The sequence below is a fragment of the Nymphalis io genome, chromosome 20 (genome assembly GCF_905147045.1).
Source record: "Nymphalis io chromosome 20, ilAglIoxx1.1, whole genome shotgun sequence".
In the NCBI taxonomy this organism is placed as follows: Eukaryota; Metazoa; Arthropoda; class Insecta; order Lepidoptera; family Nymphalidae; genus Nymphalis; species Nymphalis io.
The window spans coordinates 10019546-10038862 of record NC_065907.1 but is presented as its reverse complement, the minus strand read 5'-3'; the positions used below and the strand labels follow the sequence as shown (position 1 = coordinate 10038862).

General features: G+C 38.7%; 1 protein-coding gene across 1 annotated transcript in view; it reads left to right on the top strand.

The window, feature by feature from the left end:
- The window catches only part of LOC126776418 (IDLSRF-like peptide), a 100861-nt gene extending 82831 nt beyond the window's left edge, over positions 1 to 18030 (top strand). Inside the window, exons 3-5 of the mRNA XM_050498928.1 lie at positions 6409 to 6537; positions 15391 to 15543; positions 16086 to 18030. Coding sequence (XP_050354885.1) covers positions 6409 to 6537; positions 15391 to 15543; positions 16086 to 16279 — 476 coding nt within the window. The 3' untranslated portion in view covers positions 16280 to 18030. The remainder of the gene's footprint in view (positions 1 to 6408; positions 6538 to 15390; positions 15544 to 16085) is intronic.
- The last annotated feature ends 1287 nt before the right edge of the window (positions 18031 to 19317 follow it).

The window sequence follows — 19317 nt, the reverse complement described above, 5'->3', positions numbered from 1 at the left end:
TTCGTTGGGGCTAATTATACTTTTAGAAATCTACTATGTTTATTGAGTTACATATATTTTATCTAGTGTTTCTCTTAATTTCATTAAAACATACTTGTATCTTATACTACAATGGTTTGATTAAAGTTTTTATATTAAAATATTTTATTATGTTTGAATAATATGTTTCCATTCATCATATTAGCCGAAAGACGGTCCACTGCTGGACAAAAGCCTCCCCCGAGGATTTCCACGTTGTCCGATCTTGATCTAAGTCGTCGGTCCACCTTGTAGGGGGCCTGCCCACGCTGCGTCTTCCGGTTCGTGGTCGCCACTCGAGAACCTTTCTGCCCCAGCGGCTGTCGGTTCTGCGAACAATGTGCCCCGCCCATTGAAGTGGTTCAATTTAGCAATTCTTCGGGCTATGTCGATTACTTTGGTTCGCCTGCGGATTTCTTCATTTCTGATTCGATCTCGCAGAGAAACTCCGAGCATAGCCCTCTCCATTGCCCTTTGAGTGACCTTGAGCCTTCTTATGAGGCCCATTGTGATCCATAAGTCATCACTGGCAACACACACTGGTCGAAGACTTTCGACTTGAGACACTGCGGTATTTGGGATGAGAAGATATCGTGTAGCTTCCCGAACGCTGCCCAGCTGAGTTGAATTCGACGATTGACCTCTTTGTCGAAGTTGGACCTACCTAGTTGGATGGTCTGGCCTAGGTAGACTCTGGTGGTAGGATGTTAAACATCCGCCTGGCTTGTTACCACCGTACGCATGGTGAAAAACTCTTGAAGTGGCTTGCAGCCGCGTTTCGAGGTCAGCCAGCGTACGGCCAGTGCCCGACCGAGTATTGCCACGATGGGTGTTGGTCCAATGGAGACGGCTATTGAACCAATGCCGGGGGAAACTGTATTGACCTGCCGGACAGGGAGACCCGAAGAAACGGCTGTTCCGCTGGCCGCCCGTGGCATAGTACAGGGGCCCGAGCGTGCCTAACCAGCTCGCGATGCTGCCCCACCAAGCCACGCATAATCTCGGGGTGGACCATCGTGCCGGTTGGTGACCGGAAGGTGGGGTCCTGGCGGCCACTTCCGGGGGCGTTCGGGGGCCCTTCCGTCCGGCGGGTCAGTGTATTTTTCCTTTTGGCAACCACTTGGGGAAACACGCCTCCACACTTTGCCCATCCCTATCGTGGCAATACGTCGCTCGCTTCACGTCTCTTTTCCATTTTTTTCCCTAATAGTAGCACAACAAAACAGAAATAACGGTCGTACAGCGGTGCACACCCCCACCATACCCTCGCTGTTTGAGGTCGAGTTCTCTAACATCCCTGGACTCCACGCTAACCTCAACGCTGTCCACCACTATCTCGAGACAGCACGGCCAGCAATGTTGTTTCACACGGAGACACAAATACTTCGTCCTGCCGATACCAGCTACCTTAATTATCCCGGCTACACGCTTGAAGAATCCTTCAAAGCGAAAGCCGGAGTATGCTTGTTCGTCAGGACGGATGTTTGCTATCACCGACTGCGCTGCTTGGAGGACCCCTCCTTCTCCATGTTAGTGGTACGTGTGGACCTGGTTCGTCAGAGTCGAGTCTACGTGTGCCTCTACAGATCCCACAATGGTGACTTGGAGACAAGCCGATTATTTGACCATCTTAGTCGGTGGCAGATGCTGCGCAAGAGCAGTTTCCTAACGCGGAATTGGTGTTTTGGGGGATTTTAATGCTTACCACGAATCATGGTTGAAATCCTTCAAAACTGACCATGCTGGAAGGACTACTCATGCGTTTGCTCTCACACATGACTTGACCCAACTGGTTGATCAGCCCACCAGGATCCCAGACATTGATGGGCAAGCACCTTCTCTGCTGGACCTTCTGCTAACTTCTCACCCGGTGGAATATAAGGTTGTGGTTCAGGCTCCTCTTGGCTCTTCGGATCACAGCCTTATATCTATAAGAGTGCCACAGACCAAGCTGCCACCACTAGCGGTATGCAAACGTCGCGTTTGGCACTATAAGTCGGCAGATTGGGACGGTATGCGCGATTACTATGCGTCGGTCCCTTGGAAGGAACGTTGCTTCAGTGGGAATGACCCGACAGCTAGTGCCGCTGCTGTTGCTGACGAGATCATGTTGGGAATGGAATACTACATTCCTAGCTCAGATCTCGTCAGTAGGGGTACGCGTAACCGTTGGCTCACTCGTGAATGTACCGATGCTGTATCATCTAAGCAGGTGGTATATCGCAAGTGGATCAACGGCTGCATTAGCGGGGCATCTAACATTGACTCACTGAAAGCAAACTACAGTAAAAAATATATTCCCTCGGGTCGACTTCTATGCCCCCCACGGGATGAGATGGGGTGGTGATATTCGTCGCCGTCACCACACGGCAAATGTTTCCATTAAAGTAGAATATATTTATCCCTGTGTATATTAAAGCAAAGTAAAATAACAGCCTGTAATAGTCCAACAGCTGGGCTAAGGCCTCCTCTCCGTTTTGAGGTGCAGGCTTGGAGCTCGTTCCACCATTGCTCTAATGCGGATTTGTGGATGCACATATGGCAGAACTTCAGTGAAATTAGACTCATATAAATTTCTTCACCACGATGTTTTAGTGATGAAACTGTGGTGCTTGCCTGGGTTTGAACATCGGTTACGGTTCACGCTTTCTACCTACTGGGCTATCTCGAATATTAAATCTAACGAATTTAATTTAGATACATTTTATAACAATTTTGCAAGGTATTATTGTCATAGATAATTATTATATATAAATATAGGTCTCTGCATCTTTGACAGATGATTTAAGCAGCATCGCGAAGACACTTGCGTTCATGACTAAAGAGACCAATGATAATCATTAATTTGTATAAATCCAAGTCACTGTCTGATCGCTTAACACTTGAAGAGACATTACACTAGACACAATAGCAAAGTTATCATTATATATTCAAGGTCTATAGGCGTTCACTCTCCTGGAAGGCGGTGTAATGGATTTTAGTGCGGTTTTCACCAGAAATAGGTAATATATTTCAAATGATTTACTGTGTAATGTGTAGTATTCATATTAAATTTAATAATATTATTGCAATTACAGATATATAACAATTGAATTATATTTATATAATTTCCTTGAAGGAAGAGTAACAGCTTATGCTTCAAATTTCATTTAATCCTATCAAATAACAATTGAATTCTTATAAGAGCTGATTCAAATAAAATTTATTTTGTTTTCGATTTTATTCGTTAACAACAATTTTAAACAGTTAATCTTCTATATTAATATCATATGTGAACGTTAATTGCTGAAAGTTATGCTAAGCTAACGAGTTTGTAAGTAAGCCTTGGGGACAATCCTGAAACTAACTTAACTACGTTTAATTAGTTAACAGCCACGAGAAATCTCAAATACCTATATCTAAAATGATCGTAACGTCGTCTACAAATTTACTAATTAGAACGATACACATATAAACCTTTTTGAAGGGTTTTGCGTCATTGGTCGCGTAGTAACTGTGCTGATCATTTATTTTTATTTCTATTATTAGATAAATGAATATACCAGTTATAACGTAATTTATTGTTTTATGTATATATGTATATATATAAATGTATATTGGTATATCTGTTTGAGATTCAAGACTATTACATAAGACTTTTACACCGTTTCGCCGATAACCAAGTTGGTACATGAATGTATTTTTTTTATAGTGAGAGCTTATCTTCCATCCACTTTGTTGTAACATACCGCTATATATATCATCAATTGGTATGTAAGAAGTGAATTAACAATAGTAGAATTATATAAAAACTAAATTAAGTGAATTCACTCTTCAAGTACGTAAATTCCCAACAAAAATACATGACTTGAATCCTTCCCCTGGTTATGGCTTCCCTCTCCCGGGAAATACTTATAATCACAGCGCGGTATCAAGAATACGTCGTTCCGGGCAATTTCTTTTGTGCCCTCTGATTAGACTCTTTAAAGCGGAAAATTTAGATAACGAATCAGTGAACACGAATGAAAATTCAATGGTATTAGGTGTGTATTCACGTCATTTAATTTTTATCAAAATTAAATATACTTTAAGGAAACAAACTTAGAAACACATTGCTATCGTAGTTTTACAAATTTTTCGGGTCAATGATGTTCTTATAAAATTTAAAGTAGCAGCCTATAAGCTTCCCACTGCTGGGCTAAGATCCCTGTCCCTTCACCACGCCGCTCCAATGCGGGATGGTGGATACACGTGGTAGGTTTGAACTCTGAATCATTAAGATTCTCGTCGTGTAACCACTAAGACATCACGGCTCTTCTTAAACTAAATACAGATCAAAATTTAAACTTAAAAATTTTTAATTTTAAAAAGGAGTTCAGTATCAAATTGTAACAAAATCATCCGCGTGGAATGGTGGAAAGAATTTAAGTAATAGGTAAAGTGTTGTATCAAAGAAGTTAATTAATTATAATCTTTGCGCTGAAATACGCAATTCATTGTAGTCCTAATTATACCAAACCAAATTACAAAATAGCCTTATCGTATACAGCGATTTCTTTCAGGCGCTTTATATAACAAAAAAAATGTTTAGGCTTAAAAAAACAGAGTAATTTAGATAATTTACTTTTGTTTTTAATTAAATAATAATTGATTTGTATTATGTTAGAAGAAATATTTATTTTTATTTAGATTGTAAATCCTATTGAAAATAACTGAAAAGTAACTCAGCTGAATCGCTTTCTCGCAAATGAAATTAATAATATAAATCTATATACGATAAAATTTGTATTTTTTGTATGAAAATGATATTACTTTTTATAAATCTAAATGAAAAGCTCGTCATGAAAATTCTATCGAGAATAATTGGAAAGTAAATTAGTTATCAAGCTTATTCTCGGTTTAAATATATATTCAACTATATACAATTAGTATCTTCAGTGTAGAAATTAATGAAGCTTTTTATCATCCAAACTTTTTTTTATATAAGCCTTATTTATTAAAATTATCTTTAATAGGCAAAGTTGAAATCAATTTACCACTAACGAAAATAAAAACGAAAGTCTTATCCCGAAAATATAGCAGTAATTATAGTACCTTGAAGTAACTACGAATCTATGTATTTTTAAAAATATATAAACAAAATATCTAAGTTTTAACCTCAACAAAGGATTTTTTTTTTTTTTTTTATTATAGAATAGGAAGGTGGACGAGCATATTGGCCACCTGATGGTAAGTGGTCACCAAACGCCCTTAGACATTGGCATTGTAAGAAATGTCAACCATCGCTTATAGCCAATGCGCCACCAACCTTGGGAACTAAGATTTTATGTCCCTTGTGCCTGTAATTACACTGGCTCACTCACCCTTCAAACCGGAACACAACAATATCAAGTACTGCTGTTTTGCGGTAGAATATCTGATGAGTGGGTGGTACCTACCCAGACGAGCTTGCACAAAGCCCTACCACCAGTCAGATTCATGCTTTCTAATTTATTATGAATTTTAACTTGTAGCTTTTTTACACGAGCTGAACAAACTCATCTGGGATATGAAAGTATAAAATACTTTGACCGAGCTAATATTTAAATTATAAAATATTTAAGGTACAATAAAACGAGTTACCTACGTTTTCAGAGAAATTACTTTTATATATTTATAAATGTATTCCAGAACCCTCCGTAACTGTAATATATAATATAAACCCATTTAATTATTTTAATTCTGAAGATACACTACTTTACTTTTTTTCTTTTATCTCGTTTAGGTAAAGAATCTTTTATTTAAATGCTGATAAAATTATTATTTCTTTAAAGCAAAAAAAAAAAAAAACATAATAGGAAATTAAAACACAAAGAGATGATTTTAGTTTGACATTAAACTATTACTAATTCAAAAACGAATTGCATTTATTTGTGAGCGTGTGTGTGAAATGTTTATATTCAATGAAATACAAGGCGAGCGACGCTTAAACTCTAACTAACTCACTAAGCTTTAACGAAAAATGTTTTATATAGTCAAATATAGTATATATTTTAAAATAAATTCAGTTCATTAATATATCATTGCTAGACAAGAGCCTAGCTAGTTGAGGATAAAAAGATTATTGTAAGGTTATACTTATTTATTTATTACACTTGTATTATTCTAAATTTCTTCTTTTTTTCATACAAATTTTTGAACAAAATTTATAGAACTGTGTTTTCTTTGTGTGTTATATAATTTTGTTGAAAATTAAGTGCAGGGTCTTTTGTTACCAAATTATGGTGACAATACGAAAATTACCAATTATTCTCTTTTTGAGACGCAGCTTTATAACAATACTTATTTACAAAACATAACACACATTAGTTATTTCTATTTAATCATATTAATTATTGTTTACAAAACTTTTATTGCTTTGCCATTTTCCAGAGTACTGTCACCCGTACGAACCATTCAAGTGTCCAGTAGACGGCAACTGCATCTCGATTCAGTATCTCTGCGATGGAGCACCGGACTGCATTGATGGCTACGATGAAGACTCCAAGCTTTGCACAGCAGGTAAAGATAACAGGCCTTAATATCTTAGCTTCTCAACTGTACCTTTTAGGTTTACTTCACCTTGCTTCTCCACGTGGCATACTACACGTGACCAAGTAGGCATGGATAGGCTTCTCCACAACTCTACTTCTTACTTGGTGCTAGAGCTTTGTGTACGACCCACTCATCATATACCCCATCGCCAAAAAGAAATACTTAATATGTTTCGGCTTAAGAGGTGAGTGAACCAATGACACTACACATAGCTTAGAATCTTAGTTCCCAAGATTGGTGGCGTGACGATGTAAGTCATGGCTAATATTTCTAATGCGCTTATATCTATGGGCGGTGGGGACCACGTACCAACTAAACGTCCACCTACCTATATTATAAAAAATACTTCAAAAAAAATCTACGATATTCCTGTTTTGTTCAAAATTGTATTCGTCCCAGCATCCCTATTAGTTTACCCAACCAATTATTAATTCAATCATTAGATAAAACTAATCAATAACTAAAAAAATGCTTAGAAGTCTGGTTAAAGTTAGAAGTTTATTATGTGAAGGCGCCACAAACTTATTACACATTATTACATATTATTTGATACAGAAGTATTAGACTTACTTATTGACTGTCAAAACTACCACCGGTTCGGTAAGAAACACCTCAACCCTGAGAGGAACCGGCAAAAGAAACTCAATGATAATTTTTTTTGTGTGTGTCTGAGCGAGCCAGTGTAATTACAGCCACAAAACATGTTATATGCCATGATTGATGGTTTACGGAGTGGTTCATACTTCTTACAAAGTCATTATGGAGCTTAGGGTCTTCGTGTATTAAGGTTAATGGTTGTTTAACGTTTGTATGGTCTAAACAATGGTAAAGTAGCTGTCAACATTTTCGTCAATGCTAATTTTATTCCAATTATACTTTACATAAGGCAGTCATATAGCAAATACATATAGTAAAATTTATTATAAGTTATTATGGTGAAAACCACTGCAAATCCAATTCTTCTCCAACTTTCATGCAAATTTTCATCCCATATTTAACCCCTGGGTGATGAATATTCAAAACTCTTTAGTGCTCGCCTACGTTACCACTATTCACGTGTAAATTTACATACTTCTAAACCCCCTGGATTTAAATCTCGGTTCAGCCCAATAAAATACTATTGTATTTCCTGACCATTTTTTTTACAGTTCCAATACTCAGACTGCCTCGTTGGTCTAGTGGCTATAAGGCCGCTGACCCGGATGTCCAGGGTTCAATTCCCAGGTCGGGCCAATAAAAAGTTATTCGGTTTTTCTGTCAGAAAATTCTCAGTAGCAGTCCGGGGCTTAGAAGTTGGAAGTGTGTATACTCCCGTGCCTCAGAAAGCACGTAAAGCCGTTGGTCTTGAACACTGAACTCTTTCCGGTCGTATCGGATTACCGTCCCATCGAAATATAAGAGCTAGGAAATAGAGAACGCACCCGTGTTCACGCACACACTTGTGCACTATAATATCTCCTGCGCAGTTGGCTAATCTCTCTTAGGACTGGCCACCGTGGCCAAAATCGGCCTGGAGGACCTTAAACATCGGAAAGCATGCAGCTTTTAGTCCTGCGCCTGAACTATGTCCTATCTTATCGGATTATAAGGACAAGAGAATAGAGATTGCACCTGTTTGCCCACAATATGTATAATTAGAAAAAAATCCCATATATAAGCACGCTAATAAATTGGTCGAATTTCTTCTGACCAAATGGAAAACAATAGTCGAATTTACACACACCACTCTCATTAGTGAACTAATCCAACATATAGTGAGACCAAATATCTGTTTATTTACCCCTATTTTTTACGTAAAATAAATAGAAATTCATAACATTATCTCACTTGTTTTTCTTTGCCCGTAAGCGGGAAAGCTGCTTAAGTCGACTTTATTATCTTAATCTTAAAGATTTTTTGTAAACTTTACCTTCCATTATGCAATATAAGCTAAGTAAAGCTGAATGCACAAGTTTATGAAAAGCTTTATAATATCTATTAAAGTTTCAAGGCTGTTTTATACCCACCTAATGACTATCACTAATTGTAATTATGAAATGGTTTAAATAAATATGTTTGTAAGTAAATATGTTATATAAATTCTCATCCGTGTAGTGACGGAGAAAGAATACATTTCACTGCCCCTCTCGTTCCCATCGGTGTCGTAAGAGGCGACTAAGGGATATCTGAGCGGCCAACTGCTCATCTGGTGGTAGGATGTTAAACATCCGCCTGGCTTGTTACCACCGTACGCATAGTGAAAAACTCGTGAAGTGGCTTGCAGCCGCGTTTCGAGGTATTGCCGCGATGGGTGTTGGTCCAATGGAGACGGCTGTTGAACCAATGCCGGGGGAAACTGTATTGACCTGCCGGACAGGGAGACCCGAAGAAACGGCTGTTCCGCTGGCCGCCCGTGGCATAGTACAGGGGCCCGAGAGTGCCTATCCAGCTCGCGAGGCTGCCCCACCAGGCCACGCATAATCTCGGGGTGGACCGTCGTGCCGGTTGGTGACCGGAAGGTGGGATCCCGGCGGCAATTTCCGGGGGGGTTCGGGGGCCCTTCCGTCCGGTGGGTCAGTGTATTTTTCCTTTTCAACCACATGGGAAAACACGCGTCCACACTTTGCCCATCCCTATCGTGGCAATACGTCGCTCGCTTCACGTCTCTTTTCCTTATTTTTCCAAATGGTAGCGCAACTAAGAAATAACGGTCGATCTGCGGTGCACACCCCCACCATACCCACACTGTTTGAGGTCGAGTTCTCTAACATCCGAGGACTCCACGCTAACCTCAACGCTGTCACCACCATCTCGAGACAGCACGGCCAGCAATGTTGTTTCTCACGGAGACACAAATACTCCGTCCTGCCGATACCAGCTACCTTAATTATCCCGGCTACACGCTTGAAGAATCCTTCAAAGCGAAAGCCGGAGTATGCTTGTTCGTCAGGACGGATGTTTGCTGTCACCGACTGCGCTGCTTGGAGGACCCCTCCTTCTCCATGTTGGTGGTACGTGTGGACCTGGTTCGTCAGAGTCGAGTCTACGTGTGCCTCTACAGATCCCACAATGGTGACTTGGAGACAAGCCGATTATTTGACCATCTTAGTCGGGTGGCAGATGCTGCGCAAGAGCAATTTCCTAACGCGGAATTGGTGTTTTTGGGGGATTTTAATGCTCACCACGAATCATGGTTGAAATCCTTCAAAACTGACCATGCTGGAAGGACTGCTCATGCGTTTGCTCTCACACATGACTTGACCCAACTGATTGATCAGCCCACCAGGATCCCAGACATTGATGGGCAAGCGCCTTCTCTGCTGGACCTTCTGCTGACTTCTCACCCGGTGGAATATCAGGTTGTGGTTCAGGCTCCTCTTGGCTCTTCGGATCACGGCCTTATATCTACCAGAGTGCCATAGGCCAAGCTGCCGCCACTAGCGGTATGCAAACGTCGCGTTTGGCACTATAAGTCGGCAGATTGGGACGGTATGCGCGATTACTATGCGTTGGAAGGAACGTTGCTTCAGTGGGAATGACCCGACAGCTAGTGCCGCTGCTGTTGCTGACGAGATCGTGTTGGGAATGGAATACTACATTCCTAGCTCAGATCTCGTCAGTAGGGGTACGCGTAACCGTTGGTTCACTCGTGAATGTACCGATGCTGTATCATCTAAGCAGGTGGTATATCGCAAGTGGATCAACGGCTGCATTAGCGGGGCATCTAACATTGACTCACTGAAAGCAAACTACAATAAAAATTCCACGTCCTGTAGAAAGGCATACACGAGAGCGGATGCACAGCGCATTGTACAGTTTCATGTGACCTTGTTTCGCATCCTAGGGGCTCCCGTAGCTTCTGGCGTCTGAACAAGTCTGTGCAAAACAATTTCTGCCAACCTTCGCTGCCACCTCTCAGAAATCCGGACGGCTAAACTCTTTGCCGATAATTCCGTCATCAATGATTGTAGTGCGCTGCCACCTACAATACCTTCATGTGGCCATACGATGCCTGACATTAAAAATCAGGCAACGTGATGTGCGTGCGGAGCTGCAATCACTTGATGTACGGAAAGCTAGCGGTCCCGATGGAATACCAGCCATAGTGCTGAAGAAGTGCGCAGCGGAGCTGTCTCCTGTGTTAACGCGCCTGTTCCAACTTTCTCTCTCTTCGGGAAGTGTGCCGGAGGCTTGGAGAAGAGCTAATGTGCAAGCGGTTCCCAAAAGAGGGGATCGGTCTGACCCGGCAAATTATCGGCCAATAGCTATCACCTCAGTACTTTGTTATTTATTAGATGATGGAACCTTTTTTATTAGGTGATGGAACGGATTTTAAACAACCAACTGATCCATTACCTAGAAGATCACTGTCTAGTTAATGATCGTCAGCACGGGTTTCGACCAAAACGGTCCACAGGTGATCTTCTAGCGTACGTAACACACCTCTGGGGTGAAGCTATCGACAAGCATGGAGAATCGTTGGCTATCAGCCTTGATATCTCCAAGGCTTTCGACAGGGTCTGGCACAGAAGTCTTCTCTCCGAGCTGCCGGCATATGGTCTGCTTGCTCAGCTATGCACCTGGATTGCCAGCTTCCTACACAAGCGTAGCCTTCGTGTTTTAGTTGATGGTTGCGCTTCACAATTCTATGTAGTGAATGCTGGGGTCCCCCAGGGATCTGTGCTATCTCCCACACTCTTTCTTTTGCATATCAATGATATGCTCTCTCTTGGGAACATACATTGCTATGCAGACGATAGTACAGTGCATGGTGGATACCATGCACTGTACTATCGTGCATGTGGACGTGCAGTGGCTGGGTGAGCGGAAATTGAGAAGAGGCGGAAGGATCTTGTCATTGAACTCGATAGGACATTAGAGCTCATCGCCAAATGGGGCTCTGATAATCTTGTTGAGTAATGCCAAGAAAACACAGGTATGCGCTCTCACAGCGAAAAAGTCAGGATTTTCTCCTCTTCCCTCCCTCTGTAGTACTCCGCTGGTGATACAAAGCAAAATCGCCATGCTGGGGATTGACGATTGACTGTGACATCAATTCCATCGCGAACAAAGAAATTTGGCAACTCCTTTCTTTGTCGTACTTCCAAATTCCAATGGAATTCCTTACCAGCTCACTTGTTCCCCTCTTCTTACAACACGGGTTCCTTCAAACGAGGCGTAAAGAGGCATCTTGCCGGCCAGGCGAAGGCGGCTAGTGCAGAACGTTTTTCCCGTCTGTACTGGCTGTCGTCGCGTTTGGACTCTACTACCACTTACCATCAGGTGGCAGCAGCAGCAGGGCAAATGATTCTATCATTTGCCCTCCCGGCGAATATAAAAAAAAAAATTCAAGAATACGTTCTTTCTAAACTGTTCCGCCGATTTCCAAATAAAGTTCAGTATACATATGTACATTATTATTGGATTACAAATAGAATACTATAATTAACAAAAAGGTTTATTTAAACATAGAACATACTTATATATAGAAATATATCACGTGACCAGAATTTTGACAGCTACTGTCAAACTGCTATGTTAATAATACTAATTAAGTGATGCTTTATTATCTACAATATTATTATGCTCATAATTAACGTAATTAACGAGATTGATCATGTGTTTTGATTGATATTGTTTATTAATACAAAATGTTATGTATATTTAAAGCGCTTATGATCGAAATTCGAATATTTGAATTTTTTTTTTTAAATTAATAAAAAAATATTATAATCTGTATTAAAAAAAAATTACATAGTGTAAATTAAACAACGTTTTAAAGAAGTATTTTACCATAAATAAAGTTAATTATTGAATTATATTATAATTTAAATTATGTACATGTTGATTCATGTTATATAATAATTGATAAAATTATTAATTAATAAATAATCAAAAATATACATTAATACCATTTATATCCTCATACAAAGTGAATTAAATATAGATAACGCATTTATTATATAAATATATTTGGGCGGCTATTTATTAAATAAAAATATATTCCTCTTTCATTTTACTATGCTACCTAATGTACTATTTTGTACACAATAATAAATTGCGAGTTGGATATTGATATTATCTAGATACCTATATGTTAGATGTGGAATAATTTCAACATTTACGTTTTGCTGCTGATGAGCCCTTTTCTTTAGTTAGCGTTTTGAATTTACTTAGTTGTTCCTTATTACCGGCACTATAAGAATATATAATAAAACAGGACCTTTGCTTAAAGTAAAATAAATGTGTTTATTTTCCGCTGGGGAAACGCGTATGTAAGCTCACTGACGCTGATGGTGCCGGAATAGCCACTAAAAAATCAGCGGTACCCACACCTTCTTTTCGGGGGACGCCACGGGATCGCTTGCGTATACTACCGTGACGTCCTGACGGTACGCCCGCCTCTGCAGGCCTAAAATAAATGTGTAACCAACATCGATCTTTTAATTTTACGCTATTTCTAGAACTTAGTCCTCAATTTAGCAGGGCTAAATTTAAGACTAAGTCTATTGACATCAGAGAAAACTGGATAGTTACGAATTTAATTTTTTTTTTTTTATAGAATAGGAAAGTGGACGAGCATATGGGCCACTTGATGGTAAGTGGTCACCAAACGCCCTTAGACATTGGCATTGTAAGAAATGTCAACCATCGCTTATAGCCAATGCGCCACCAACCTTGGGAACTAAGATTTTATGTCCCTTGTGCCTGTAATTACACTGGCTCACTCACCCTTCAAACCGGAACACAACAATATCAAGTATTGCTGTTTTGCGGTAGAATATCTGATGAGTGGGTGGTACCTACCCAGACGAGCTTGCACAAAGCCCTACCACCAGTATTATATTAATTGAATAAAGAAATTGTATACTATAATATTTTATTGCAGTTTAAAGTGAATAGCGATTCTGAAATTAAGCAGTCACATAGCACATAGTGTCATTCGTAGCGTTAACTTGATAGTTATAAAATCATAAAATAATGCTTGCGAAAACTCATCCGGTCAAACAGATGTTAAAACACAATTTATTACAAATTATACATAAAACTTGCATAAAATATACATTTTCGTTGAACTTTGGAAAAGTGTGTCTGAACCTTATTTGAATACATTTGAAATTCTGCAAGTTTCCGAAATACGGTCCGCAGCTGTGCTTCGTAAATAAACCTACTGAATTACTTTTGCATAAACACGTAATATTTTCTTTCAAAGAAAATTCGCGTCAGTTTTCATGAAAACGGTTATACATTATGTAAAGAACGTTTAAAGATTCTTTTTTTTAATATTTCATCGAAATACATTTATTATGTTATATGTCAAGTACTATTTTTTTTTTCTGCGTGCATTTCTTTTAAAAGTAAACTCCTTATAGCAGTATCCCTATTCAAATAAATTGTAGGTAATGGTCTTTCAAATAAATAAATAAATCCGAAATGGCCCAGTGGTAAGAACACGTGAATCTTAACCGATGATCGTGGGTTCAAACCCGTGCAAGCACTACTGAATTTTCATGTGCTTAATTTGTGATTATAATTCATCTCGTGCTTTACGGTGAAGGAAAACATCGTGAATAAACCTGCATGTGTCTAATTTAACTGAAATTCTGCCACATGTGTATTCCACGAACCCGCACTGGAGCAGCGTGGTGGAATAAGCTCCAAGCCTTCTCCTCAAATGGGGAGAGTAGGCCTTTAGCCCAGCAGTGGGACATTCACAGGCTGTCACGGACATATATATATATATACATAAGCTAAATAACACTCATTACGAGATCTCTTAAACTATCCGTCCGATTTAATTGAAATTTGTTACAGTTACTCCTTCCCCGACGTAGACGCTCACTAAGAACGGACTTTACGCAAATCGATTATCGACGATTGGCTAGTATCTATGTATATACAATTTTACTTTCTCCATGATCCTTGCAAATAGATAAAACATGAATAGATACACCATATCCTACTTTGGGCCACAAACAACTATTAAAATTAGCAAATAATCGTTTATATTTGATGTAATATTTTGTCCTAGATTTATTTATTTTTAAATAACTTTTAAAGAGGTTATATATATCATGTGACCAAATACGATTTCGGAAAGCAACTAACTATCAAGGCCGCCAATTTTTTTTATTTATATTTTTTGTTTAGGTAGAAAGAAGAAGACACAGCATTGTTTAACTGATCATTCGCTAAATTACGTTTATAATTATGGCCGTCAGTGTTCAACAAGTAACTATTGATCTAGTCGCGTCACACAATGTTGTCATAAAACTGTTTACTTGGTCTAAACACTTGAACCAATCTTCTAATTGGTTTTTCGTTTAGAAAAGGTTTTTAATAAATTGCATTAAGATGATTAATGTTGATGATATAAGATTTTCCAGCGTAAGATATTCTTCCGAATATTTTTTTAGACTATTATCATTATTAAATTATATATAGTACCGGGGCGACCTAGCTTCGCTCGGCTCTAGTAAATAGTGATCAAACCGTATATTAAAATAAACCGTACTACGCGGACATAGGAGTTGTTTTACAAGAGTTAATTTGAAAAAAACAACAAAAAATCTCTACTTGGTTTTTTATTAAAAGGTTTTAAGTCGGTTTGATTTTTATTAAAAGAATCACAATGAATTATACTTTGATTGAAAATATATTCGACACTAATTGACTCAACTTCGCAAGTTTATAGGCAACCAACATAACATTACTAATCTATTTTAATAGTATTATAAAGTATCTGCTATCGATAATATTCCAAAAACATAAAAAGAGTATTTTGATTAACATTCTTGAATATAAATGCCTGAAATTTGAAGTTATATATATTTCTTTCAGCTAAACGACCACCTGTAGAAGAAACCGCTTCGTTTTTGCAATCCCTCATAGCTTCGCATGGACCTAATTACTTGGAGAAGCTGTTCGGAAGCAAGGCCAGAGATGCCCTGGAACCGCTCGGTGGAGTGGAGAAAGTGGCTATTGCTCTATCTGGTAAATAATCTTTATTTTTACATGTACATAATTATATACTACTTTTATTATATTTGTTCTATTATCGAATAATATTCATTTATTATTATTAATAATATATTTTGTTTGTTAAACTATTTATATAATTAAAGTGTCAAGAAATAATAATAAAAAGGGGTGGCTTAATCTCTTGAGCTTTCGTTACTAAGCTTAATGCATTACCTCCTCGCTTGCTTGCTACGTCAATAAAGTACTAAATGAGTTTGCTCCTAGCAATTGTTGTCGGGCGACATTGTGCTTATAATTTGAATTCAATTATTTGTATTTACATTTTTATATAATATGTTTGTTTTGCTATATTTTGTATCATAATAATTTTTGTTTCCCGACTTTCTAAGGCTTCAAATATTATTACTATTGTATAAATAATAATTGTTAAAAATCAGAAAAATATTTCATTATGACAATGTCACCGCTTTAAAAGAGAGTCAAGTCAAGAATCTTTATAGTAAGAATTATAATCTATATAGGATTGAAATTACAATTACAATAAATAATTCCAGAATCGCAAACCATTGAAGACTTCGGCGCCGCTCTCCACCTGATGAGATCTGACCTCGAACACCTTCGCTCCGTATTTATGGCAGTTGAGAACGGCGATCTCGGTATGCTGAAATCCCTTGGCATCAAGGACAATGAACTTGGCGACGTCAAGTTTTTCCTGGAGAAATTGGTTAACACCGGTTTCCTCGATTGAATAGCACCGGAGTCGGCCTCTGATTACTACCACGTCGTCCAATTTGGCCCTATCAGCTCCTCATTCTACAGTTATCTTCCCTACGACTCCTTTAAGTATAAGAGAAATTGAATTTTCTCTTTTCACGCCCGTGAGAATGATGTATGCTTGAAATTTATTTAACGAGAAGCACTTGTTCGTAATCGTAATCGCCTTCTACAACCGGCCACGTGGAATCGATTCGAATCGAACGATTGCCTCTCAATTTTTATCAAATATATCGATTAAATAATCGCCGCGTCTCACGCATTTCTACATTTAAAAACATTTAGGTAGTTTATAATGATTAATTTTCGAATAACAGTAGGATAAGTAGATATATTTTATCTATTGTAAAATAGACTTTATTTAAACAGTTTTTAAATCTAAATTAAAAAGTCTTGACCAAGGAAATACTCGCGTCTACATCATGGAAGTGCTAATAAAATTACTATTTCCAACAAAGTGTTGAATGTTTAACAACTGGGAAAATAAATGATTAAAAAATGTTTATTGGTATGATTAAAAATACAAGTAGGTACGTTTAAAAGCATTATTCATGATCCTGGTCACGACTTTTATTGAGCTACGTCTGAGAGAATGAATGTCGCCCTTAGTGAAAATTATACTTAAGGCTTTCTATCCCAAAACGATGTCAGAGGCGACTCCATTGAAACGGCTATGTCAAAAAAATTTAAAAGAATATATTATCTTAATGTCAAAAAAAAATTCATTTCTTAGGTAGATATATAGAAATATGTATAAGAAAAAGTAAGGAATGCATGCGCTTTGTATCTGGCTTTTGGAAAAATATTCCAAAGTAGGACCACGAGAACATATCATTGTAACTTAGAACTATTTAATATATTATAGATAACAACCAGTAGTGGATAAAGTACAATTATTTTAATATGATCGGTATTGTAGTGTTTATGAAACATTTTTAGATCTTTTTAGTGATTAGTGGAGTTCGATACATATCAAGCATCGATGGTGCTCCATTCAACACATACATATCAAAATTATGTGATTTAATAAATGTTAGAACGTGTTATTTAATAAATATAGTATATTATAATCGTAGTGGAGAACAAATCATAACTTTCTATCTTTATGGCTACGGTTTTGAAATTCGAATTAATTCTAATGTTTGTCTTTTTAAAACTTTTGTCAAATGCGGGCTACGATGACAACGAAATTGATGCTTTATGCATTTGAGATTGTAAGCTTATATTCTGGCAATTGAGTATTAAAAGTATAGTTTATAAACAATGTAACATCAAATAGGTATTCTGACTAATTTAGATAGACATACGGTATACTCAATAACATTTTACAAAGAACAATAAAGAATGAACAGAGATCAAAAAGAGAAGATATAAAAACAAAACGTTATGGATGGTCTTCACTTGAGCCATAAGGCCAGAGATAACTTCCATAGAATTGAAAAGAATGTGTACATGCCTGTATTTGTCAGAAGTTACTTGATAAATCTTTACAATTCCTACTCTAAATATCACATAGGTTATATTTAGTAGCTACATATTACATTAAAAGTAGCGAACATCTCTTTAAGGGTAAAACCGTATATTTAACTTGCGTCTGATCTCTATAATTATATAGTTTTAAGGACGGTGTTGTCTATATAAATCTTTTAACTCTATTAGTTAATGTGTTTTGATCTATGTATATGGCTTATCTGTTCTTAAAAGACAAATAAATAAATGAATCATCTTGAATTCGACTTTTATTACAACCTCAATCAATCAATCAATCAACAGCCAATCGTTGTCCACTGCTGAACATAGGCCTCTCCCAAGGTGCGCCAAAGCTCCCTGTCCTCCGCCTTCCGCATCCAGTTGGTGCCCGCCACCTTCTTAAGGTCGTCGGTCCACCTGGCTGGAGGGCGCCCTACGCTGCGCTTGCCGATTCGCGGTCTCCACTCTAGGACTCGTCTGCTCCAACGGCCATCGGTCCTACGACATACGTGACCAGCCCACTGCCACTTCAGTCTGCTAATTTTGCAAGCTATGTCGGTGACTCCGGTTCTTTTCCGGATAATCTCATTTCTGATCTTATCCTTCAAAGATACTCCGAGCATAGCTCGCTCCATAGCACGCTGAGCGACTTTGAATTTGTGGACTAGTCCCGCAGTTAGTGTCCACGTTTCGGCACCGTATGTCATGGCAGGTAAGACGCATTGGTTGAAGACTTTCGTCTTCAAACATTGCGGTATAGACGACTTGAGGACTTGACGAAGGTTGCCAAATGCTGCCCATCCCAAGCGAATTCTTCGATCGGCTTCCTTCTCGAAGTTGTTCCTACCGATTTGTATAATCTGTCCTAGGTAGGTATATTCACTAACAACTTCGAGAGGTTTCCCCTCGACGTATATCGGTCCCGGCACGACATGCCTATTGAACATGACCTTGGTCTTGTCCAAGTTCATGCCGAGACCGACACACCGGGAAGACTCGCCTAGGCTACGCAGCATTTCGGTGAGTTGTTCCAGCGACTCTGCTATGATGACGATATCGTCGGCAAATCGAAGGTGTGAGATGTACTCGCCGTTTACATTGACTCCATACCTAGTCCAATCCAGCGTTTTGAAAACGTCTTCCAACGCGTTGGTGAACAGTTTCGGGGATATTACATCCCCCTGTCTCACCCCTCTGCGCAATTGGATCGCCTTCGTCTTACAGTCCCGGATGTGGACAGTCATTGTAGCGGCGTTGTACAGACATCTCAGTACCTCGATATATCTCCAATCGATATGACATCTCTGCAATGAGTCGAGCACTGCCCAGGTTTCGATGGAGTCGAAGGCTTTCTCGTAGTCCACAAATGCCATACACAGCGGCTGATTGTACTCTTCGGTCTTCTGCACAATCTGCCGAACAGTATGGATGTGGTCCACGGTGCTGTAGCCTGATCGAAAGCCGGCTTGCTCTGGGGGCTGGAACTCGTCAAGTCGTCTGGCGAGACGGTTCGTGACGACTCTTGAGAACAGCTTATACACG